The 22,361-nt window shown below is 44.2% G+C and overlaps 1 protein-coding gene across 5 annotated transcripts in view; it reads left to right on the top strand.

Annotated features, from left to right (window-relative positions):
* The window catches only part of Fam13c (family with sequence similarity 13 member C), a 114,814-nt gene that overhangs the window by 10,449 nt on the left and 82,004 nt on the right, over positions 1 to 22,361 (top strand). For all 5 annotated transcript variants that reach the window (XM_036167254.1, XM_036167255.1, XM_036167251.1 and 2 more), the window contains one exon: positions 486 to 687. In XM_036167254.1, the coding sequence (XP_036023147.1) occupies positions 613 to 687 (75 nt within the window). In that variant the 5' untranslated portion in view covers positions 486 to 612. The remainder of the gene's footprint in view (positions 1 to 485; positions 688 to 22,361) is intronic.

The raw sequence follows: 22,361 nt of genomic DNA on the forward strand, positions 1-22,361 counted from the left end.
GCAACACTTGAGAATCTTAATCTGTAGATCTGGGATCCCGAGTACCTAACCTGAAGGTCTCCCGCTGTTATTGTGGGAGGGAAGTAGGGTGCACAATGATAGGAGACCATCTTGAAATTCATGGGGGCTGTACTCAGTTGGCCTGAGGCCCTGGGTTCAATCCCTGGTACTGTATAAATCAGGCATGGTAGTACATGTCGATAATCCTAGCACGTGGTGAATGAGGGGAGACAGGATCCAAAGTTTCAGGTCACCTTTGAATAATAGTGAGTTCAAGGCCACGCTGGGATGCATGAGACCCCTGACTGAAAAATGAAAAAGAAAGAAAAATGAGAAGGGCGTTCACATTTCTTGAGTTCGTAAGCCTATAAAATTTGCCGATGCCTGGGCTCCCTTTGAATACAGCGTGGTGAATCTCCGCAGCTCTTTTCATTGCAGGTTTATCTGTTTTGGGTACTCGCTAAATTGGGTCTTTCTTCTTGCAGAGATGAAAACAATAAAGAGAACTACCCACAGGTGGGGGCTCCAATAGGCGAGCTTGCTCCGCCCTTGCACGAGGCCCAGCAGCATGTAGAACAGACCCTGCTGGTGGATGGAGTGCTGAGACCCAGCATGGGTAACTTCAAGTCCCGGAAACCCAAGTCCATCCTCCGAACCGAGAGTGGCCGGAACCACGGAGAAAGCCAGGTACCACTCCACGGTCAGGCCTCGGCCATGCAGAGGTCTCCCTGGTTCGAGGGCACAGCCAGCAGAGTGGGCTTATGCTCATGACTGCAACGTCAGCTAGCGTGTATGTGGCCTGAGATGTGGAGACATTCTTTAGGTACTAGGTACTCTGAGAAAGCTAAAATTCTGGTGCCCTTTCAAACTGGGCATCTTTTCCTTTCTCTGTTCTTCCTCCTTCTCATTTTCTCCCCTGTGGCCCCACCCCCCATTCTTCTTTCTTTCTGAGATATAGTCTCACATAGGCTGGACTTGAATGCCATGTATAGCCGAGACTGGCCTGCTGATACACCTGCCTCTGCCTCCACCTGCTGTGAGTGCTGGGATTATAGATGTGCGGTTTGTGTGGTGCTAGGGGACAAACCCAGGACTTCATGTATGCTAGGCAAGCATCCTACCCACTGAGCTTTCTTTCCCTCCCCCTTGCCCAGCTCCAAACTGACTTTCTTAAATACGAGATTTTGATTGGAAGATGTACTATGTTCTTTGGAGAGGGCTTGGCATTCATGCAGGATGAAATGTAGGCTTTGTGCAGACTTGGGGAGTCCTCTCATCAACATTAGGAATCTCAGTTTGATCTCAAGCTATTCCCCTTAGGCTGACGTGGATGGCGCTGGATAAACAGCTGTGTATGAATGTTTGTTGTGTTGGATTCATCTGTAGCATTTGGTTTTCTGAAGCCAACAAATATTAAAATGGATGATGAATGAATAAAGCATCTTTTCTAGTACTTTGCTGATAAGTTTATATGCATATAAATGTGTATTTTTTTTTTTTTTTTTTTTGAGACAGGGTTTCCTATGTAGCTCAGGCTGGCCTCAAACTTGCTAGCTTCCTGCCTCAGCCTTCTGGGTGCTGGGTGGCAGATGTGTATCGTCACCACCACTCTAGACTGATATTTTAAAAACTTAGATTTTTTTTTCTAGTTCTCTAGAAATACAGTCAAGAAAAGAACCCTTTAATCAAAAAGTCCCTGATAATTTCCGCTCTTAGGAGATATTAAATAAATATGACCTATCATAATCATACTAGGAAGTCACTTTCTGACCCCAAGGTTACATTTGTGAGATACCAAACAAAAGTAACCTCTGGAACATGGCTCTTCCGTGTTAGTTAGGTTTGATTGTTGGCTCACACTTGATAGTCACCTAAAAAAATAATGCAGGAGGCTCAAGGTGTGCTAGGTTAATCACATATTACTGTTGGGTCCAACTGACACCGGGTGATCTTCCCGTTGGAACAGCCTTGGCCAGGTGGCTTCTTTCACTTGACGTTATGTGCCTTTGCGCTTTTATACTGTTGGCATTGCGACCTCTTGATTAGGCCCTTCATTTTTTTCCCCCCAGTGAGGTGTAAATACCCACTGCATTGTGAAGCTGAGAGATAATTATCTTAAGCTCAAGACTTTCATTATGGAGAGAGGCAGGCATGTGAAATATCCCTCGTCTCTGACAGGCTTGAGAGTCTAAAATCCACAGCAGCGTCTTTCTCTGCAAAGGAAGTTGTTCTGGGGATGCGGATTCTGAACTGACTGGTCCTGGGTGGCAGCAGGGGTGGCGGTGGGGGAGTGGGGGATCTGATCTGACATCTTCTCTTGTCCTCGGGTCGCCTGTGACACTTCAGGGTGGCCAAGCCACTCCTCCTCAGAGTGCTTTCCTTCTGTTCTCTGGTGTGGCCTCAGAAATTAGACTGTCATCACTTGTAATAAGGTGGCAATGGGGTGTGTAATTCCCAGCCTGTTGCTGACTCTCAGGAAGGTTACAGGAGCTGGAGGAGCCGCAGAGCTCTTACAATGCTGCATTGCTGTCCTCATGGGAAGGTAGACCTTCCAATAGAAATGGCCTGTTCTGATTCACCGAGCTCTATTCTCAGATAGTGTTGTAGGCAAGATGTTGGTTGCGTAATAGATTTTCCCAATCCCGGTTAAAGGGAAGACAGTTTATTATCGAATATATACAAATAGGTCCATTGTGGTGAAAAAGTATGTTGTGTGAACTTATGCGTGTGGATGGGGGTGGGCGTGGGTGGGGTGGGGGTAGAAGGTGGGAGTCGAAGGCATCATTTTAAAATACTTCTTCTTGGTTCACATAAGCACACAGACTACATTGTTAGGAGTTACAGGTAGGAGAAAGTATCTTTTCAGAAAATAAAAAATCAAAATGCTAAAATAAACAAATAGCTATGATAGAATCTCCCTGGATTGGTCCATTGGTCTCTAATTCTTGTTCCTCCTAGTCTTGGATTGGCTATGTCCTGAAGCCCTCAGCCTTTCCCTTGAAGTTTTAGAAACCCTGTTCTAAGCCATTGGTGTTATCAGGAATGTACCCTAAATCTGTTTTCTTTGAGGTGTCAAATGCCTAAACGATCCTGTTCTTCACAATGGGCATGCTTGAGATTGTTCTTAGTCAAAGGTGCACACTGGCAGAACACTAAATTCAATCTCAAGCCAGCTCTGGGGGACCATCAACTGTCTGTAGATGACAGGAACTCAAGGGGCTGTGACAAACTGACTCCCAATAGTTTAGAGATCTGAAAGGTCCGAGCATCCATCGCACCAGCAATGCAAACAAGATTATAAAATAAATTTCTCTGAAATAAGAAAGAGTGCCAGCCGGGCGTTGGTGGCATATGCCTTTAATCCCAGCATTCGGGAGGCAGAGCCAGGTGGATCTCTGTGAGTTCGAGGCCAGCCTGGACTACAGAGTGAGTTCCAGGAAAGGCTCAAAGCTACACAGAGAAACCGTCTTGAAAAACAACAAACAAACAGAAAGAGTACCTTGAAGGATGATAATTAAGGCTATCATCAAGGAGCTGGGCAGCATAGCTTCTTATTTTTATAAAAATGGATGGACATTGTTCTTACACAGGGTAAAAAAAAAATACCTTAATCTACAACCTGATCCTAGAAGATAGTACTAATGAAATCAATAAAGCCATGCACTAGGTGGGCAATAGGTCTGGGTTTGTATTAAGCTCTATAGGCCATCTGCCTCGCTTTTAGCTAGGATATAATTGGGAAAGGCTCCATTATGCACCCAGCATTTTGTCTGCATTGTTGTATTTGAGAATGAAGTTCGTCAAATCAGATAGAGCAGGCTGCTTAGTCCCAGTGGGAATGTGACCTGTGTTGGAAGATGAGCTACAGTCCCCGCCTGAAAAAAACCAGTCAGTGGCTTAGGTGACTTAGATTCAAATGAAAATGGCCACAGACAGGTGTACACAGTAGCTACGATGATCACTCTTAGCATGGGCTATCTCTGTAATGCCCCATCATGACTTGGATAAATGTAGACTGGGCTATCTCTCAAGGGTTTTGGGTTGTCTTGCAATGTGGTAGAGAGAGTTGGGTGTGTAAGACTATGGGTTCTTTGGAAGGGGGCTGGGTCTGAGCCTCCTTTGCAGCTGTGAATTCTGCCTGATGCTTCTTGCCTTGGAAAAGCCAGTGAGGCCTCCCTGCCTATGTTGTTACAGGACTTTCATTTCCCAAAGGCACCCTGGAAAACCTACAGGAGTTGGAGTTTTTAAGTGTAAAAGCATTGTCCTGGAAGCCAAAGGTGCCTCCCAAATAAGCCTGGGGTTGCTGCTGCCAGTTCTGAGTTTTCTGTTCATAAAGTTTGAATGCATGGCCCTGAAGTTGCCCTTCAGTTTGATCCTAATCAGAATGTTGGACGTGAGGGAAATGAGGCCCCAGCAACTGTGGACATTGTGGCTTACTCCGCCACTTTACCTGCCTTTCTCTGAATAAGCCCTGTACTCAGATGTAGCAGGTCCCCTTTGATGGCTCATGTTCATGTGTTAACTTTAAGCATCCTTTCTTCCCTCTTGACCTTGGCCACACCAAGGAAGGAAGAGGAGTAAGAGAATCTGGAGGTTGTCTTTGTGGATGAAGGTTTCATGATTGCATCTTATTGAAACGATTTAAGAGTGAGGGATTTGGGCAATTTTACTGATAGAATAAGACCAGGAACCACAGAGAGAACGGAAGATTGTCCTCTCAGAAGCTGAAGTATTTGAGATGAGAAGGTCTGTTTTTGCCAGTTTTCCTCTGCGCTTGCTTACGACTTTCTCCCCTCGACAGTAAACCATGTGGGAAAACATGGCTTGGCTAAGGACCACTGAATGAGTTTTAGGGTAACAGTTAGCAAAATTCCTTGATACGATTGAAGTCAAAGCAAGATGTGTCCTTCTCTGCTCATCCTAAACCCTAGTCTGGCTGGAACCCAGGACCAGCACATTCCTGTTTAGAGTGCCTAATTAGATAGCAAACACTCTTCCCAAGGAGGGGAGCTGACTCAAGGCATGGATAATCCATGCCAGTGTTTTGTGAAAAATTAAGAGTGCTTCTGTTTTGAGTGTTGTAGAAGTCAGAACATCCATCCTCCACAATCTGATGTGGGAAGATGAAATTTGGATGGCAGAAGCAGCTTCCTGTGTTGGCGCTCCGAGCTGTCCAGAGGGCATTCATTTCAGTGTGGTAGATGGAGTCTTGTCTCCCTTATTCCCCACCATCTGGCACCAGGCTGCACCCCATCCGTATGTCCTCCCCTCTGGTGGCTATTTTAGCAAAATACAAAAAGTGGGAGGCTCTAAGGAGAACTCTTCTGCAGTGAGCTGTGGACTGCCAGCCTCTTGCTAACCCACTTCCTTGGGGAGACCAGCTGTGTGGTCTGGCATATATAAGCATCGAGTTTCTTCCACTTGGCTGCAGGAGGTATGTTAACAGGCTGGCATGTGATCCAGATCTGCTTGTGAATTTTTCATTTTCATCCTTCTGCAGAAAAAAAAAAATCTTTAAATACTTTCAGGCAAAATAACCTTTTAAATATTTACTGTACTTCTCTTTTTGGAAGATGGAGTTCTTATTGCAATCGACTCCAAATGAAAAGAAAGATCGTTTTCCTTCCGTGCCACTGTCCCGTGCCATCACAAATAACAAAAATGCTCTTTCCAGTTAGAGTCTATTTTGCATGCGTTTTTCCCCCTTCTTCTTGAGTATGTTGAGAGCACAGACACACTAATGTTCCCTCTTTTGTCTTGGGTGCTAGACTTCACTTGTGGCTTCTGTTAGACTATTTCTCACATAAGACTTCACAGCATCAGTATAGATGTTTGCCTTCAATTCCTGCTGCAGCGTATATTTTCCGTAAGCTCTTACTGGTCAGAAAGAGAAGTGGACCTCGGTTTTATTCTGCTAGCTTTCTTTCTGTCTGATTAGTGGGAGACAGAGTGGCGATTTAGCATGTGGCACTCTGAGGAGTGAAGCCGTCAGGTTGGTGTTTAGTTGACTGGTGTCCTACTGTGGTCTGTCTGTTTCCTAAGTTTATCATTTAATTAACAGTCTCTTTTAAAAAAATTATTTAACTTTATTTTATGTGCATTGGTGTGAGGGTGTCAGATCCCCTGGAACTGGAGTTACAGTTGTGAACTTCCACGTGGGTGCTGGGAATTGAACCCGGGTCCTCTGGAGGAGCAGCCAGTGCTCTTAACTGCTGAGCCATCTCTCCAGCCCCTAAGTAACAGTCTCTTAAGTCATGAAGCCGATGAAAGGTATTTCTAGAAAGGAACCTAGGATGTCTGCAAAATAACTTTACCATGTTTTCAAAGTAGACACATAATTATTCTGAAGGACATGAAGGAATCTTCTGAGATAAGCTTCATTGATTGTTTTTGCATTAACTCCGAGAAATGTAAAAATAAAAAGATTCTCAAATGGGATTTCGTTCAAAGTGAGATAACCGACCTGAAGGTTGTAAGTTTGTAAGCAATGGGAACCTGAGAAATGGCTTTATGATGCTAGGAGCCTCAGCAACTGAATATTGCAATGTAAGTGTCAGAATTTTCTTTAAAAAAGGAAAAAGAGTAATTGGAGCTCAGTGATAGAGAGCTGGCAGCTGAGCATGTGAGAGACCCTGGCTCCTTCCCAACCCCCCCCCCCACACCACAACCCCCCCCACACACACCACACATACACACACACACACACACACACACACACACACACACACACACACACATACCATGTGCAAGCATGCAGGAGTGCATACTCACAGAACAGGGAAGCATTGATGGTATAGCCAAGTGTAGCCATGGAGAAGAGTGAGGCCTTACCTCCATGAGCACAGTGTCTGGAGTATTTAACAGAGAGGCAGATTGCTCCCACATAGACCATCTGTTAAAGTTTCCCCCTTTGCCCTGTATGCATCTTTTGTACGTGTAAATAGGATCTAATTTATACAATTGTGGATCTTCTCTATGTAGCTAGAGTTTTCTATATGGCAATAACCATATAAATTCCACCCAGAGTCAAGAATGACCAATACAAGCCGGGCGGTGGCGGTACATGCCTTTAATCCCGGCACTCGGGAGGCAGAGCCAGGCGGATCTCTGTGAGTTCGAGGCCAGCCTGAGCTACAGAGTGAGTTCCAGGAAAGGTGCAAAGCTACACAGAGAAACCCTGTCTCAGGAAAAAAAAAAAAAAGAATGACAAGAATGACCAATACATGAGAGAAGGGGGTCCCCTGTGCAGCTGCTGCATTGCACCTGCGACCCTCTGTTGGCTTCCAAGATTAGATGCTTCCACCCAAGTTTCCTTCAATAAATCCCAGAGATGAACATTTAAGTCACAGTGTATTGATGGACTAAAGTGAATGGCCCATAGGGACACTGATGGCTAACATTGCTCGTCAACTTGACAGGATGCCTTTGGGCATGTCTACGAGGCATTATCTAGATGAAGGTAGAAAGACCCGCCCTCCATGCCCCCATTGGTTAATTGGATAAAATGGAGAAAGTTGGCTGGAAACCAGACTCATCTCTTTCTGCTCACCTGTCCCCTGCTGGTGGCACAATGTGACTGGCCACCTCACTCCCACTCCTGCTCCCGCAACTTCTCCATCATGATGGGTGAACCCTCAAACCCTGAGTCAAAATCAACTCTTCCTTTCTGTGACTTGTCAAAGTCACAGTAACACAAGTGAGCGATACACAAGGTGCAGATGGACATGCCTTCGCACGCCTCCGTAGATATGGGCCTTCTGTGTGACTTAGGAAACCAAAGTCACTTTTTATGTGCCTTTTCTATTTTTGTAAGATGAAGATGATCAAGTTTCCCTTAAGAGGTTCTTGAGGATTAGGAGGTATAATGAGGGATAGGGATCAGTGCTGGAGCACTTGTCTAATACACAGAAAGCCCTGGGTCAATCCCTACAAGTTAAAAATAAAACAGGTAATGGTGGTGTGTAAGCTTACATGTTCAGCAACTTTGAGGGGTGGGGTGCAAGTGGTTAATAGAATGCTTTATTTCCATTTGGCTGAGTATATATCAAACCCCACAAAATGAACATCCTTAATTGAACTAGGCTAGCAACCCAACCAACAACCTGGAGCCTTAGAGATTGAAACCCACAAAGACACACTTCCCACCTTCTGGGTAGCCCTTGTTGACCGATGGGAGGGATGTGTTCATGGACGGCAATCAAGAAGCACTGTTTAGAAAGAATGTCTTGAGCTGAGCACTTCTGGTTTGGGAGTCTCTGAGAAAAAGGATCTGGAGGCTCGTATGCCAACAACTCAAAGCTCCGGAGCTCTGGGGCTCCACAGAATTTGTATTCTCTCATAATTAATCGTCCAGAGCTGCTCATGTGCTACCCTGCTAATTACAAGACTGTCATGCTCTGGACCAGGAAGCCAATGCCTTACTCTATGCTGTGGGGACATAAATGATGAGTAGCAGCACAAAGGACTTTCACATTGCTTATTCAAAAGACCGTCTAACCCGAAAAAGACTATGTTAATTGGTCTTTTTCCACCCCTCTTCTGGTCCTTCAAAATACAGAAGTATTAATGATGTTAATGCCAAAGAGTAGAAGAAAAAGAACACTAATTAGCATTGTTGTCGTGTTATATTATTTGAACAGGAGCTCAGGTTTTCTGCAGCATCCCATCAATTAAACTCTTGTTATTATTTCGAGGAACAGGAAAAGCAGGTCTAGCTTTGAATCCTCTCCATTGCAGTGTGAAATGTTAGAGCCCATGCCCATTAATTTTGCTGTTTTATTTAAAGGGCAAAATGTGGTCTTACTCTTGTAGAAGAGAGTCACTTTGGGTCATGCCAACTAACCTTTGGGTTAGGGCATGTCATAATTCGGAAGCATTATTATTTTTATCTATTTATTTGTTTATTTTTTTTTTTTTTTGAGACAGGGCTTTTCTGTGTAGCCCTGGCTGTCTTGGAACTAGCTCTGTAGAGCAGACTGTCCTCCAACTCACAGAGATCCACCTGCTTCTGCCTCTACATTAATCTGTGCTGGGATTAAAGGCGTGCACCACCACCACCCGGCTTGGAAGCATTTTTAGATTTGATCCCAAAGACTACTTATAGGAAGATGATTTGACTATTTGTATTATTTGTCTTACATGAGAGCTGGGCTTATGTACACGTGACACTCCACATCCTCCTGTCCTTAGCGACATTGTCAAGAGCAAATCCTTCTTTCAATAAGATAGATGATAGTTTAGTAAAAACAACAAAAAAACCCAAAATGACCAAGTCTGTTCTGGGGCTTGGAAGAAAGGCTCTTTCAAAAGCCTGGATAACAGAAAAATAATGAGCTGACATTTGGGGCAACTAAGATTCGCCAGTTTAAACATTGTCAAATATGACTGTGAGGCTATGTTAACTGTAAGCCTGAAGTTTTGAGCTCTGTGCTTTCTAGAAAGGTATAGTTGCCAGATGAAATATAGAATGACCTGTTAAATTTGAATTTCAGATAAATAATGTTTTTAGAATAAATGTGGTCTAAATATTGTATGTTACGTACTTTAACTACTTAACACAAACTCAAGGTTTATCTGAAATTTAAATGCAGGTGAATATCCTATATTTTATCTGCTAACTCTGTGAGCCCATCAGGAGTGAGCAGTGTGGTATTTGACCAAGCTCCTTCCCCCCAGGGTACGCACTCCAGACCTACCAGAAAATGAAAGTTTCTTACCCGGAGCTGGAGAGATGACTCAGTGGTTAAGAGTCCTGGTTGCTCTTGCAGAGGACCCAAATTCAGATCCTAGCACCCACATTGTGCAGCTCACAACTGCCTGGAACTCACAACAGTGTCAGTGTCTGACGCCCTCTTTTGGCCTCTGCGGGTGCTGCACTCATATGCACATACACATAAGATGAAATCTTCCAACAGCTTTTGTTTATCTTTTGGGGATAAAGATGGTCTAGAGAGGGGACTCAACAGTTTGTTAAAATCAACACTTGTTCCAGTATTTGTTTTCTCACTAGGGTTTAAATTACATAAATACCCAGGGGAAAGCCACTGACACTGTCAGGATGAGGAAGTAGCCAGAAGGGTTGAAACTCTTTACCCAGAGTTTTTAGATCACCCTTCTTATAGGATCTGCCTTGTTTGAGTAGTGACCTTGATATTGAGATAAGAAGGCTGGCTTTCATGAGGGACTTCTGTGTCAAAATGATAAAAAGTGACACAGTTTCTGCCATAGAACAATAATGCCATGTCTTGTGCACTAATACTATTGAAGGTAAGCAGCCAGCCAGAGCTTGCTGGCTTAGAAAACTGCGGCTTTGTCTGGAGGCCTGTGTTGTGTGCACACTCACAGGTGAGGACCGCTGAAGTGTTTGAAGCATTGTGTCCCATAGCTGCCTCTGGCCCATCTATCTGCTGGATGTCTGTGATCATGGTGGGACTTGACCTTCTCATACAGCAAAGCCCGACTTGGTTTTGTTATGACTCTTCTTGTCATCCTCACAACTTCATTGCTTGATAAGCTGTCGTCACTGTTTAGGGATTTTGTGTAGATGCAGAGGCTGGAAACTGACCCACGTGTTCCTCACAGTGCTGAATTACAGTGTTAGAATTGCTGGCTGGTGATGCCATGGGCCAGGGAAAAGTTCCTATAGCAAAAGGTCACTCAAGTATCAGATTTGTGGGAATTTTGGCTGCAGCTAACATTAAATACCAACAGGGAAATGCTAAACAAGGTTTAGAGTGAAGTCAGTTTGCCAACATGGCGTAAGGGTTTTGGTTGGCTGTTTAGCGTGTTTTAATTCAGAAAACCCTGGCCATCTTTAAGTGTGACCCACCAGAATTAAATGCCCAGGGACATCTTTGGCTGTTGTAGCTGTGGTTTCATAGAGGACATGGTTCTCATCCATCTTCTTTTCCTGTAAACAGTGTCGTCTTTGCTGTAGCAAAACTAACAGCTGACCTAAAGTCCGAAGTTGCTCTCTGTGAAGAATATGAGGATTAAAATAAGCCTGAATTAGTTGAATTCTAAGTACAAAACAGGCCAACACTAAAGATATGAGATTCTTTTTTTATTACTATAATTATTCATGTTTAATGAATGAGGTTCACTGTGCCATCTCTATATATGCACACCCAGTGCTTTAATTATGCCCACTCTCCTTTCTCCTACTTTCTCTCTTTACTCTCTTACCAGTGGTCCTATAGTACTTGTTTTGTTCCGTTTGCACATTTGTGAGAAAATGTGACAGTTATCTTTCTATGTGGCATATTTCACTTAACATAGTATCTTTCAGCTCGCAATTTTTGTTCGTTTTGTATTTATATTTCTTCTTTTCTTTACCCATCCATGTGTTGACGGGCACACATGCTCATTCCATATTTTGGCCAGTTTGGGTAGCATTGTGGTAAGCCTAGGAAGTAACTTTCTTTTAAGTTCATAATTTAATTTTATTTATCGCATACAGGGACTTAAAGAGCTCTGATGACCTTTTCTACCTGTGAAGAAAATAAAAAGCAAGCAAGCAAAAGACAAACAACAACAACAACAACAACAACAAAACAACAACAAAAAACCCCCTCTGTTGAGTTGCTAAAGATCCCACCCATTATGCTAAACAAACAAACAAAATCCCCAAACCCCAACAGCACGGGAAATTACTAATCATTTCTGGTGGGGGAAGTGTCTATAGGAACAAGGATTGGTAGTTAGCAGAGTTGGTGGGCCGTGTGCTGGGGTGGAATCATGGGAACTCCCAGAGGATGCTGTTCTGTCAAGCCATTAACAAGTAGTCAGCTGTGTGCAGACTGGGGCGGTATGATGGTTAGTGCTGATCGTGTGGTTACACTGAGAAGTGCTAGGAGATGACCAAAGCGCACGGCTGTCTGTGTGCAGGAGGGATTTTGTGGGCAGCACCATCCATAGACTGGAGGTTGGCATGTAGTAAAAGTGAAGGAAGAGAGAAGGCCACTGGCATGGGAATCCAGTCTCTCTGTTCTCCAGCCACCATGATGTGAGCCATCTTCTTCACTGTGTCATCCCTGCCATGTGCCAAAGAAACTCGCCTTCTTTTCAAATTGTTTGCCAGGGAAGGGGATGACATCACAGCGATGAATAATGACTGCTGGTGGACACAAGGTAGACTCAGGGTTGGCAGTCAGCATGACGAGGTCACAGAGGCTCATGATGGATTTATCCAAGGCTCTAGTCTCTGGGCGGTAGGCACAAAATCCCGATTCTAAACATCAGGAAAGTCTTTGCCGACTCTATTTTTTAAAACATTATTTTTCAAAACTGGTAGCTACCATAATTTTTAAGCATTGTTTTGCTTTTCTATAATTGGACGCTCAGGATTTTGGTTCAAGTTTTAGAAATGACACAGCCAGAGTTTATGATGGTATCTGTTTATGGGATGAATACACGTAACTGGCTATTGCTTTCATAGTTGGTTTACGTTGACTTCCTCTTACTCATAGGAGGTTTCTGTGACTCATCTCAGAGACTTTGGATGCTGTGGGCATCTCGGCCCCTGCTCCATCTTGATACTGGCCTTTACTCTGTGAGTCTGTGTGCAGCCTCGTGCATCCGGGGATGTCAGACGCAATAATTCATGTAATGCTCGTAACTACCCCTGGAGGTACGTTGGCTGTCACAGTCCCTCTTTGCAGTAGAGGAAATGAAAGCTCACAGACACGTCATTTGCTCCAGGCCATAGCAATTGAATGAGAGGCTGAGAGGTATCATTAAACAGTGCTGTCTCTTCATCCTGGTGGTTGTATTAAAAGCTGACTTGGGCTGATGATTGATCTGGAGGGTATATTAAACAGTATAAGGAGCTATCAATACCCACAGCAGATGGTCTCCATGGAGTTTTCATGTGTCTAGAACTTTGTGGGGATAAAGACTCATTGAACTCAAGAGAAGGGCAATCTCCTTCTATTTCTGGAAGATTATATCTAGTTTAAAAGAATTTAAATCATTTTATTATTTATGTGTATGAATGTTTTGCCAGCATGTATGTCTGTGCATCACATGCATGCCTGATTCCCACAGAGGTCAGAAGAAGGCATCGGATCCCCTGGAAGTAGACTTAGAGACAGTTATAAGCTACCATGTGGGTGCTAGGAATCAAACCCAGGTCTCCTGGAATTGTGGCCAGTGCTCTTAACTACCGAGCCATCTCTGCAGTCCCAAGGTCTAATTTTTAATAGGGAGATCCATTGTAGGTGGATCTCCTCGTATTTGTTGTGGGGAGATGGGGCAGGAATAGAGAGACACTTCAGTGCCCATTAAAGAGCCTTCGGAATATGCAAATGCTCTGGTTGGGTACGTTTTATATGAGAGTTCTGAGGCCTTATGGGAGTACTCATCTCTCAGGTAGTGAGCAGGATGGTCCTATTTAAGTGTGGTACAGGAGCAGAAAGTAGCAAGATGGGTTTCTGCCTCTTTCATGCTGTGGTGATACTGCTTGTTTTTATGCTGCTGTCTGGGGCAGCTGACACAGGTTGATAACCAGTTGCTGGAGTTTAAGCAATGGTGTTGAGGATGAAGAATAAGCTATGAAGTAGTAGGCAGCCAGATAGATTGTGTGACCTTTAAGGTCCGACTTTCTTAAAATTACAGATGTAGATGATAAATTGCTCTGGGTATTGATTTCCCACCAACATGGGCTATGGTAGGCTCGCAAACTGCAAAGCTCATGGACATTAAAACTAGGTTTTGAACTATGAGACCATGACAAGGCGCTCTCTCTCTCTCTGTTCCTATGACACAGGATAGCTCTTCACAAGATGCCCTGAGACACTGTTGTCACCATGATGCAAAGAGATGAGACCCGTGCTTGTCCCTGGAGTGGACGTATAATCCAGCCGGGAGGAGACAAGGATATCCATAGGCGTGGCCTTCCTGTCACGGCTAGTGGAAACAAAGCTTGTCATTTTGTTTGTATTTGGATCCCAGTGTGGCACTTCTGGTGACCTATCTGTAAAAGGAGAGATGACAGTACCCACTTGTAAGTCCTTGTGGGGATTAAATAAGATAATCTTTTTAAGCACTTGCTGCCATGCATGGTACCTGATAAGAAATCAATAGGTGTTAGAATCTGAGCTAGGTGCCATGGCTGTCGCATCCCAGGACATTGTCACTGCAGTGAGAATGGAAATGATGTCTTTTCCTCTCAGGAAGACATTGGGTGTTCTGTGGCCGTGGTGACAAGGAACCATCTCAGTGCTTGGTTTGGGCAGGGTTCATGCTTCTCTTAGTCGGTACACGTGATAGCAGACCTGGTTGTAAAGCCAGACAGTGAGAGCTTCACTGTAGCATGTCCACTTCTTCGAGTCCAGTCGCCAGTACCCTGGCTTTGGCTCTGCAGCTAAAGGCAAACTATCTAAAGGTTTCACTCGGGACTGTGAAGGGCTCTTAAAGTAGTGTAAGACCATGAAGCTTTCTGACTTGCTTAGGAAAACTTTGTCCCTTACATTGTGGCTTTCCCTTGGTTTTACAAGCAGTAAATGGTGCTTTCTGTTCAGCTGTTGAGCTGGGACCCCTTCCTCCAATGTTAGAGATCTGTATGAGCTGATATGGGGCCACGTGGGCGAGTTCACACAGTGGGTCCTGTTGTACAGTAGAAGTTTCTAAGCGGAGAAAATGGTAGGAAAGAGGTTTGTAAAGCTGAGGAAATAACACTGTGCATGAAGAGAGGGCAGATGGCATGCAATGCGGCCACCTCACTCGTCACACCTAGACTTTGATTCATGGAGGAGAGGTGTGCATGAAGCTGGACCGGAACACTCTGTAGAGGCTGCACTGTAAGGGCTGCAGATTCTATTTCTCTTACTTAGCTTCTGATATCAACTTGGCAAAACCAATCATTATCTGGGGGAGTCTCATTTAAGGAATTAACTCCATCAGAATGGCTTGTGGGCATTTCCGTGGGTGCATTTTTCTTGCTTGTTGACTGGTATGGGACTCAGCCCACGGTGGTGGTGCCACCCCTGGGCAGGTGGTCCAGGTTATAGAGCAGGCTGGGCATGGGCCACAGAGAGTAAGGTGGTAGGCAGCCGTCTTCATGGTCTGGTTTTCGTTCCTGCTCCGATTCCCCTTGGTGATAGATCATGACTTAGAAGCATAAGCCAAATAAACCTCGTTCTCCACAGTTGTGTTTGGTCATAGCATTTATCACTGCAACAGGAAAGCATCCTAGAGTGATTACTTGTCTGGGTCCTTTTCAAACACTTCCCTGTTAAATTCTAACCAGAAGATTCTGAACCTTGCCATATGAGGTTTGGATTCTCTTTGGAATCTCTCCATAGAGAGGAGTTCTCTTCTCTTTTGGCCACCACACTTTGGGACTCTGGATTTATGCTTAAGAGAATTTCTCATAGGGAAAAAGAGCAGATTGCCTAACCCCACACATCATGCATAGAAGCAGAAAAAGTCCACATTTGCTTTTCCACCCTCCCTATTAGGACATGGGGCACCCTGGGTTTGGTCACCCGCCCCGTTTTTGGCTCTAGAATGTACAGCTCAAAGAGAGGAGCTCTGGGGGGTAGAGCCATGTAGCAGGGCATGAGAACTGGGGTGGATGCAGTGGTTGTAGCATGTGGTGAGAGCATTGTATGGTGTCAGATTAGCTACTTACCCATCACATGAGCTAATCTTTTTTAAAAGATTTAAATGAAAGGCTATGTATGTATGAGTGTTTTGCCCACATGGATGTTTACATGCCACTTATGTGTCTGGTGCATGTGGAGGTCAGAGCAGGGGTATCAGATCCCTTGAAACGGAAGTTACAGAGAGGTAGGTGTGAGCTACCATTGGGTGCTGGGAATTGAACCTAGATCATCTGGAAGAACAGTCGGTGCTCTTAACTGCTGAGCCATCTCTCCAGTCCCATGTTCTTATATTTTAGTATTGAAATCAAGATGCTTCTTACAATAAATGTAACATAGCTTGAGAATAAGCATTTAATTAATTACATTTTAAAATAAAGCAAAACCAAGCAGGGGCCTCAGATCAGCAGCTTGGACTCAGTCTTCAGGGCCGTACTAGAAGTGCCCAAGTTGGATCAGTGCTGAGTTACTTTTGGAGTCCTCCTGGGTTCCTAACCCTGGGAGCTGGTTCTCCCACCCAAGTAGGTTTTTGACACACTCACTCTTTATGAAATCATTTAGCGTTTCCCTATTGTTTCAAGTTGAGAATCTAAACTGGTTCTTTCATGACATCTCTTTGAGACTGCGGCTGTTTTATGGTTTTCGTTGCTGTGACAAAAGCAACTTGAAGTTCTAGGAAGTCACAGTGTCGAGCACACGAGGCAGCTGGCCTCCGTTGCATCTGCAGCCTGGGAGCAGAAAAAATGAATGTTAGCACTCACTTTGCCTTTTCCCAGTCTTCACCCCAGGACCTCCACCCATATTCAGGGCAGAATTCCCACCTCAACTACCTGAGTCTAGGTAATCCCTCACAGACAGGCTTAAGAGATGGTCTCCTTGGCAATTCTGGAGCCTGTCAAGTTGGTAGTCAGAATTAACAGTGATAATTTTTTTTTAAAGGTAATGTCTATTAATTAACATTTTGATGTTTTTTTGAGATTTAATTTTTTAAATTTATATTGTGTGTATAGGTTTTTAGCCTGTGTGCATTCTGTGTATCAAGAGCATGCAGTACCTACGGAGACTAGAAAAGGGCATTGCATTCCCTACTACTAGAGTTATAGTGTTGAGAACCACCATATGGGTTCTGGGAATGGAGCCCAGGTCCTCTGGCAGAGCAGTCAGTGCTCTTAACCACTGAGCCATGTCTCCAGATCCTATTAATGAGTTTTAATGAATGAAAATTTACTCTAAAAAATGTGTCTTGCACAATTATTCAATGTGAATAATTCATCAGCAAATATCTCTTGCAGATATTATGGAGAACCAGGCCTGTGAGAGAGGAACCCTTGTGAATCTTTCATTTCCACATTGTTCCGACCATGTCTGTTGGTTGGCAGTGGCAAACCCCCAGTGTAGACAATGACTCACCATTATAATATGACAGATTTGCTGGCTCTCTTCTCATAGATTTCCTTTAGTTACTTTGGTATCACTTGCTCACCTGGTGTGGTCCTGTATCCTTTAATCATTGATGCTCTTAGCCCTATGGAAATCAGTTTGAAGCACTGGGCACTTTCAGCCCAGCTCGGGTGCCGTGTGGTTGAGTGATCTCATAGGCTGGCTTCCTTCCTTCCTTCCTTCCTTCCTTCCTTCCTTCCTTCCTTCCTTCCTTCCTTCCTTCCTCTCTCTCTCTCCCTCTCTTTCTTTCTTTCTTTCTTTCTTTCTTTCTTTCTTTCTTTAAAAAAAAAAAGATTTATTTATTTATTCTGTACGTAGTGTTCTGTCTGCATGTATGCCTACAGGCCAGGAGAGGGCCCCAGATCTCATTACAGATGGTTGTGAGCCACCATGTTGTTGATGGGAATTGAACTCAGGACCTCTGGAAGAGCAACCAGTGCTCTTAACCTCTGAGCCATCTCTCCAGCCCCTCGTAGGCTTTCTAAAAGCTCCTTCTGGGCTGGGGAGATAGCTTAGTCGGTAAAGTGTTTCCTGTGCAAGCAGGTAGACATGACTTTGGATCCCCAGCATTCACATAGAAAGCTGTGTATGGCAGTGAGCCTGCAATCCCAGCCCTCGGAGTCCAGACGGGTAGATCCTAGAGGCATGTTGGCCAGCCAGTCTAGCCTAAGGGTAAGTCTGTGAAAGTGAGAGACCCAATCTCAAAAAAATAAGGTAGAGATCAATTAAAAAGACACCCGACATTAACCTCTGGCCTCTACATGTGCCGTGTGGCGCATGCGTGCGAACACACACACACACACACACACACACACACACACACACACGCGTGCGCGCGAAAGCTTTACCTTCAAAAATTTTTTTTGCTTGTTTTTGTTTCCTTTTCGTCACGAAAGCTTTACCTTCAAAAATGTTTTTTTGCTTGTTTTTGTTTCCTTTTCGTCATGTGTGGGTACATGTGTATACTTGCAGGCTGCATAGTACATGCATGCAAGTCAGAGGACATTAGCAGGAGTTGGCTCTTTTTCTGCTGTGTAGGTTCTAGGTGTTGAATTTAGGTCAGCAGGCTTGGGAGCAATCACCTTTACCCACTGAGCCATCTTGTTGACCCAACACACAGCTCTTTCATAGGTGACCTTTACCTGGAATTGTTCATTCCAATGTGTCTTCTCATGCCCAGAAGCAAAAGCTCCGTATGTTCTGCTTGTGGCTGAGGTGTACACCAGGCAGCTTTGCATCAGTCTAACTAAATTCCAGATGAAAACATCTTTAAAAGTAAAAGAGTGGTTACTTTAGCGCTCAGCTTTTGATGTTCACAGTTTGAGACTGGGTCCTGGTGGTGGCCTTGTGTTTGACTCTAGTGACTGCCTCAGTACATGGGCAGCTGGAATTTATGCAGGAGCATATGGTGCCATATTGAAGTGGAGCAGAGAGAAGGAACAGGAGGTATTCTCTGCTCCCTGGCTGCAGATGCGATGTGACCACCTGCCTCATGCCCTTGACACCATGACTTCCTAGAACGTCCTTCAGTTCCTTTCGTTAGGTCTTTTCTCATGGTAACATGAAACATAATACAGTTGCAGCCTCAAAAAGATATTGTGAAAGGACTAGTCTGCATTCTTAACTTGAAACAATAGGAAAAAAAAAATTAGAGACACAACTCTTTCAAGGGAACACCTCCAGTGATTTAGGAATGTCCTGCAAAAGGCCCCACCTCAAACAGGTCCATAGTCCTTCCTAAGACTGTTACCATGGTGACCAAACTTTTGCATACATCTCTCTGGCAGACACCTAACAAACCATAGCAGAGCTTGCTAGAAGATTGAACTGGGAAGCCAGATGCAGAAGCCACTACACAGCCTCCGGTGAGGGTTGTTCTGTGGAGTCCTGCTTTGGGCTAATGCTGTAAATGGTAGTCTTTTAGAAACTCGCCCCCAGAGCCTCCTATCTTGAGGATTGCTAATGGGGAAGTATTGTCCCCTTCATGTTAAGGATTGGGCATCTTTGAACTGCTGTTGTAAAGGTTGTGCAGTCATAACCTCAAGTAAAGTTTGCCGTTCCTGGGATTACCACTGTTTCCAACTTTGATTCTCTTACAACATCATAGAATAATCTCCTCCATTTCAGCTTCATTTCTCCTCATCACACCTGTGGTTTCTGAGGTCGTGTTATATCCCTGTCTGCTGAGAGAGCTCCACCCAAAGAAAGAAGTGAGAGAGAGAGAGAGAGAGAGAGAGAGAGAGAGAGAGAGAGAGAGAGAGAGACACACACAGAAGAAACAGACTAGAAAGAATAGCATCTTTAAAGGAGAAGTTTGGAATGGCTTGCGGGCAGTTATGCTTATCTTAAAATCCTCAATGACTGTTCCATGGAAAGCAAGACAGGCATGTCCCTTAATGCAATAGCTTGTGTAGCACCCGGTGTTAAAGGCTGTGAATCTTTGCTTAATGCCTTGTTTTGTTCAATACTAGGAGGGAGTTTAATGTTACATAAGCAAATCGAAGGCCGGAAGGTGTAAATGTGCTCAGAATGTCTAAGAAAATGCCCCGTTAGAATTTTACAAGACCATCATCCATGAGACACTTTTTTTTTTAAAGGACTAATGATAAGGCACAAAGAAAAAGCACCGAAAATAGATACTGGCCAAACACCCAAGTGCCCTATCTAAAACAATCCACGAGAAGTTAAGCTAAATGCAAGGGAAGCTGCTTGGAAAGTTTGCATGCTGCCAGTGCAAATGATGATGCTTGGCTGTTCCTTATTGGTTCAGCAGAACAAGCTGTTCAAGGCTTTGCCCGGGGTTGGGCTTACTTAGCTCCAGTCTACTTGCAGTGCATTGAGAAGGTGTGCGTGGAGAACAATGCGTGTGTCCCAGCCAAGATGTCTTTTGCACAGATGCATGACTTGCAAAGCTCTGGAACACTCTGAGGAAGCGAGGGGACGTTTGCAGAGACTCTCTGCTTTGAGGTGCCCACATGTAAGCTTGGGAGACTGCTGTGGAATGCTGTCTTCTTGGCATGCACGGCACAGCCTCTGCCCTCCTGAACTATTTAGTGACTGTGATTAATAGCCAGAGACGTGCACTAGATTGGGTTCATTAGCTTTCTAGCGTAGAGGGGTGAGGGGCTCACAAAGCTTTATCCTTTTCTAAAGATATATAGGCAGTTAATTTTTTGCCAAAAGTAGGGCTTACAAGGCCCCACCCTTCCCTGAAGATATATATGCAATTAATGGTTGGTTGGGGGTAGTGGCCCTGCCTTTCCATAAGGATTTGTCATTAGGTAAAGTTTGCGAGTGGAGAATGGCTCATCAGTCTCTCATCAAGGTTCTACAGATGGTTCTACAAGGTTCCACAGATGGTTTCTGGGAGAAGGGGGTTCATAAGCTCCCCCATAATTTACAGCCAGTCAGTGATTACTAACGGGGGGGTTTGTGAAGCCCCTGTCTTAGTTAGGGTTAAGATTTCTGTGAGGAACCACCATGACCAAAAACAACATCAGGAGGGAAGGGTTTATTTCACTCACACAGTTCTGTGTAAGTGGGCATCATCAAAAGCAGTGAGGGCAGGAACTCAAGCAGGGCAGGAACCTGGAGGCAGGAGCTGACACAGAGCCATAGAAGGGTGCCGCTTACTGGCTTGCTCCCCATGGCTTGTTAAGCCTGCTTTCTTGTAGAACCCAGGACCACCAGCCCAGGGATGGCACCACCAGCAATGGGCTGGGCCCTCCCCACATCTATCACTAATTAAGAAAATGCACTACAGGCTTGCCTACAGCCGGATCATATGGAGGAATTTTTTTTTTTTTTCCCTCCGCTGAGGCTCACTCATCTCCGGTGACTCTAGCTCATGTCAAGTTGACATAAAACTAGCCAGCACCCAGCACAGTCCCCTTCTCAAGGATTTCTAGATAGTTCATTGGGAGAGATTTTTAACTCATTGGTATAGCTTTCCGTAAGTTGTTCATGTTCCCCTAAATAATCCTAATTAAACTAATTGGCTCACCAAGCTCTACCTGAGTAGAATTGTTTGTTAGTGCCCTATCTGGGATGAATAGATGTTTATCTTCCCAGAAAAAGTTCATACAACCATGACAAATTCTAAGTACACGTGTGTGTGTGTGTGTGTGTGTGTGTGTGTGTGTGTGTGTGTGTTGTAGTGTAATGTGAAACATGCTAAGAGAGTGAAAGAGAATTCCAAAACAAACGACATAGAACAGGTATCCATCGCCATAATGAAGACAAGAAATGAAGTACCCTATCTCGGACCCACAGGAGGTGAACATGCTGGGTGTAACACAGCCAGCCCTAACTTCATTAAGAGGGCAAAGGGCATGAACCGAGGGCTGCTCAGGTTGCAGTGACCTCCTCAGGAAATGGAGATGAATCTGCACGGACTCATTCAGCCGACAATGCCTTCTGTGTTGGCTGCTCTTGCTTTCTTGGTAGTGTTTCATTTGCAACCCTAGCCCACAGTTCTAGTGTCTAGAATAAGGGAGAAAGTACTGTGTACGTTATTGGAAGATCTAGCCAATGAGAACACCCACTACCATCCATACCTATAGTTGACCTCACTTTGCAGCTGGGGGCCCCAGACTGTCTTATGCTTGGCCAGTTGGGTTCTCTTCGTTACTGGGTAAATTTTGTAATGGTGGTTCTGTTTTGGTTTTTTTTTAATTTTTAATTATTTTTAGGACTGTTCTGGGAACAGACAAATCATTTGATTCTTGCTAAACTAGGTAAAGGAGGGAACTTGTGAAGTGAACCACCAAGGGCACTTGAAATGGATGATGGACGCAGTTCAAGTTCAGAAAATAACACACTAGAGATCCCAAATCACTTGACTTTTTCAGCTAAGAAGAGCGATATAGAAAACAAAATGAAAAAAATGCATGGTTCCCCTCTCCCTCCCCCCAGAAGACAAGTTTGTTTGTTTTTGTTTTTTTAAATAGAAAGTAAAAAACATTTAAGGGAGTTTAGCTTCTGCTAAAAGAGAGATTATTTAAGTTATGTACTGTAAATTTACACTTAAATGGCAGGAATCAGCATTTCCTAGTCTTAAGATTATAATAATCTTTTTTTTTTTTAAATAATAATCCTTTTTAAAGTCAAAATAATTTACCAGCTTTTGTGAAAAACCTGAGAGGCCATCCGGCTGAGAAGGGACTTGTAATGGTGGCTTTTTCTATTGTGATGGCTCTGCCCTGGGGTCCTGGCCAGTGCCTCCAAAAGGCTGGAGTTCACAGGCAGATTCACTGCGCCGTGTGTCCCATGTAGTCATTATAGTAGTCAGGGTTCTTTAGGAAACAGAACTTAGGGAAT

This window comes from Onychomys torridus, chromosome 18 (assembly GCF_903995425.1).
Source record: "Onychomys torridus chromosome 18, mOncTor1.1, whole genome shotgun sequence".
Lineage (NCBI taxonomy): Eukaryota > Metazoa > Chordata > Mammalia > Rodentia > Cricetidae > Onychomys > Onychomys torridus.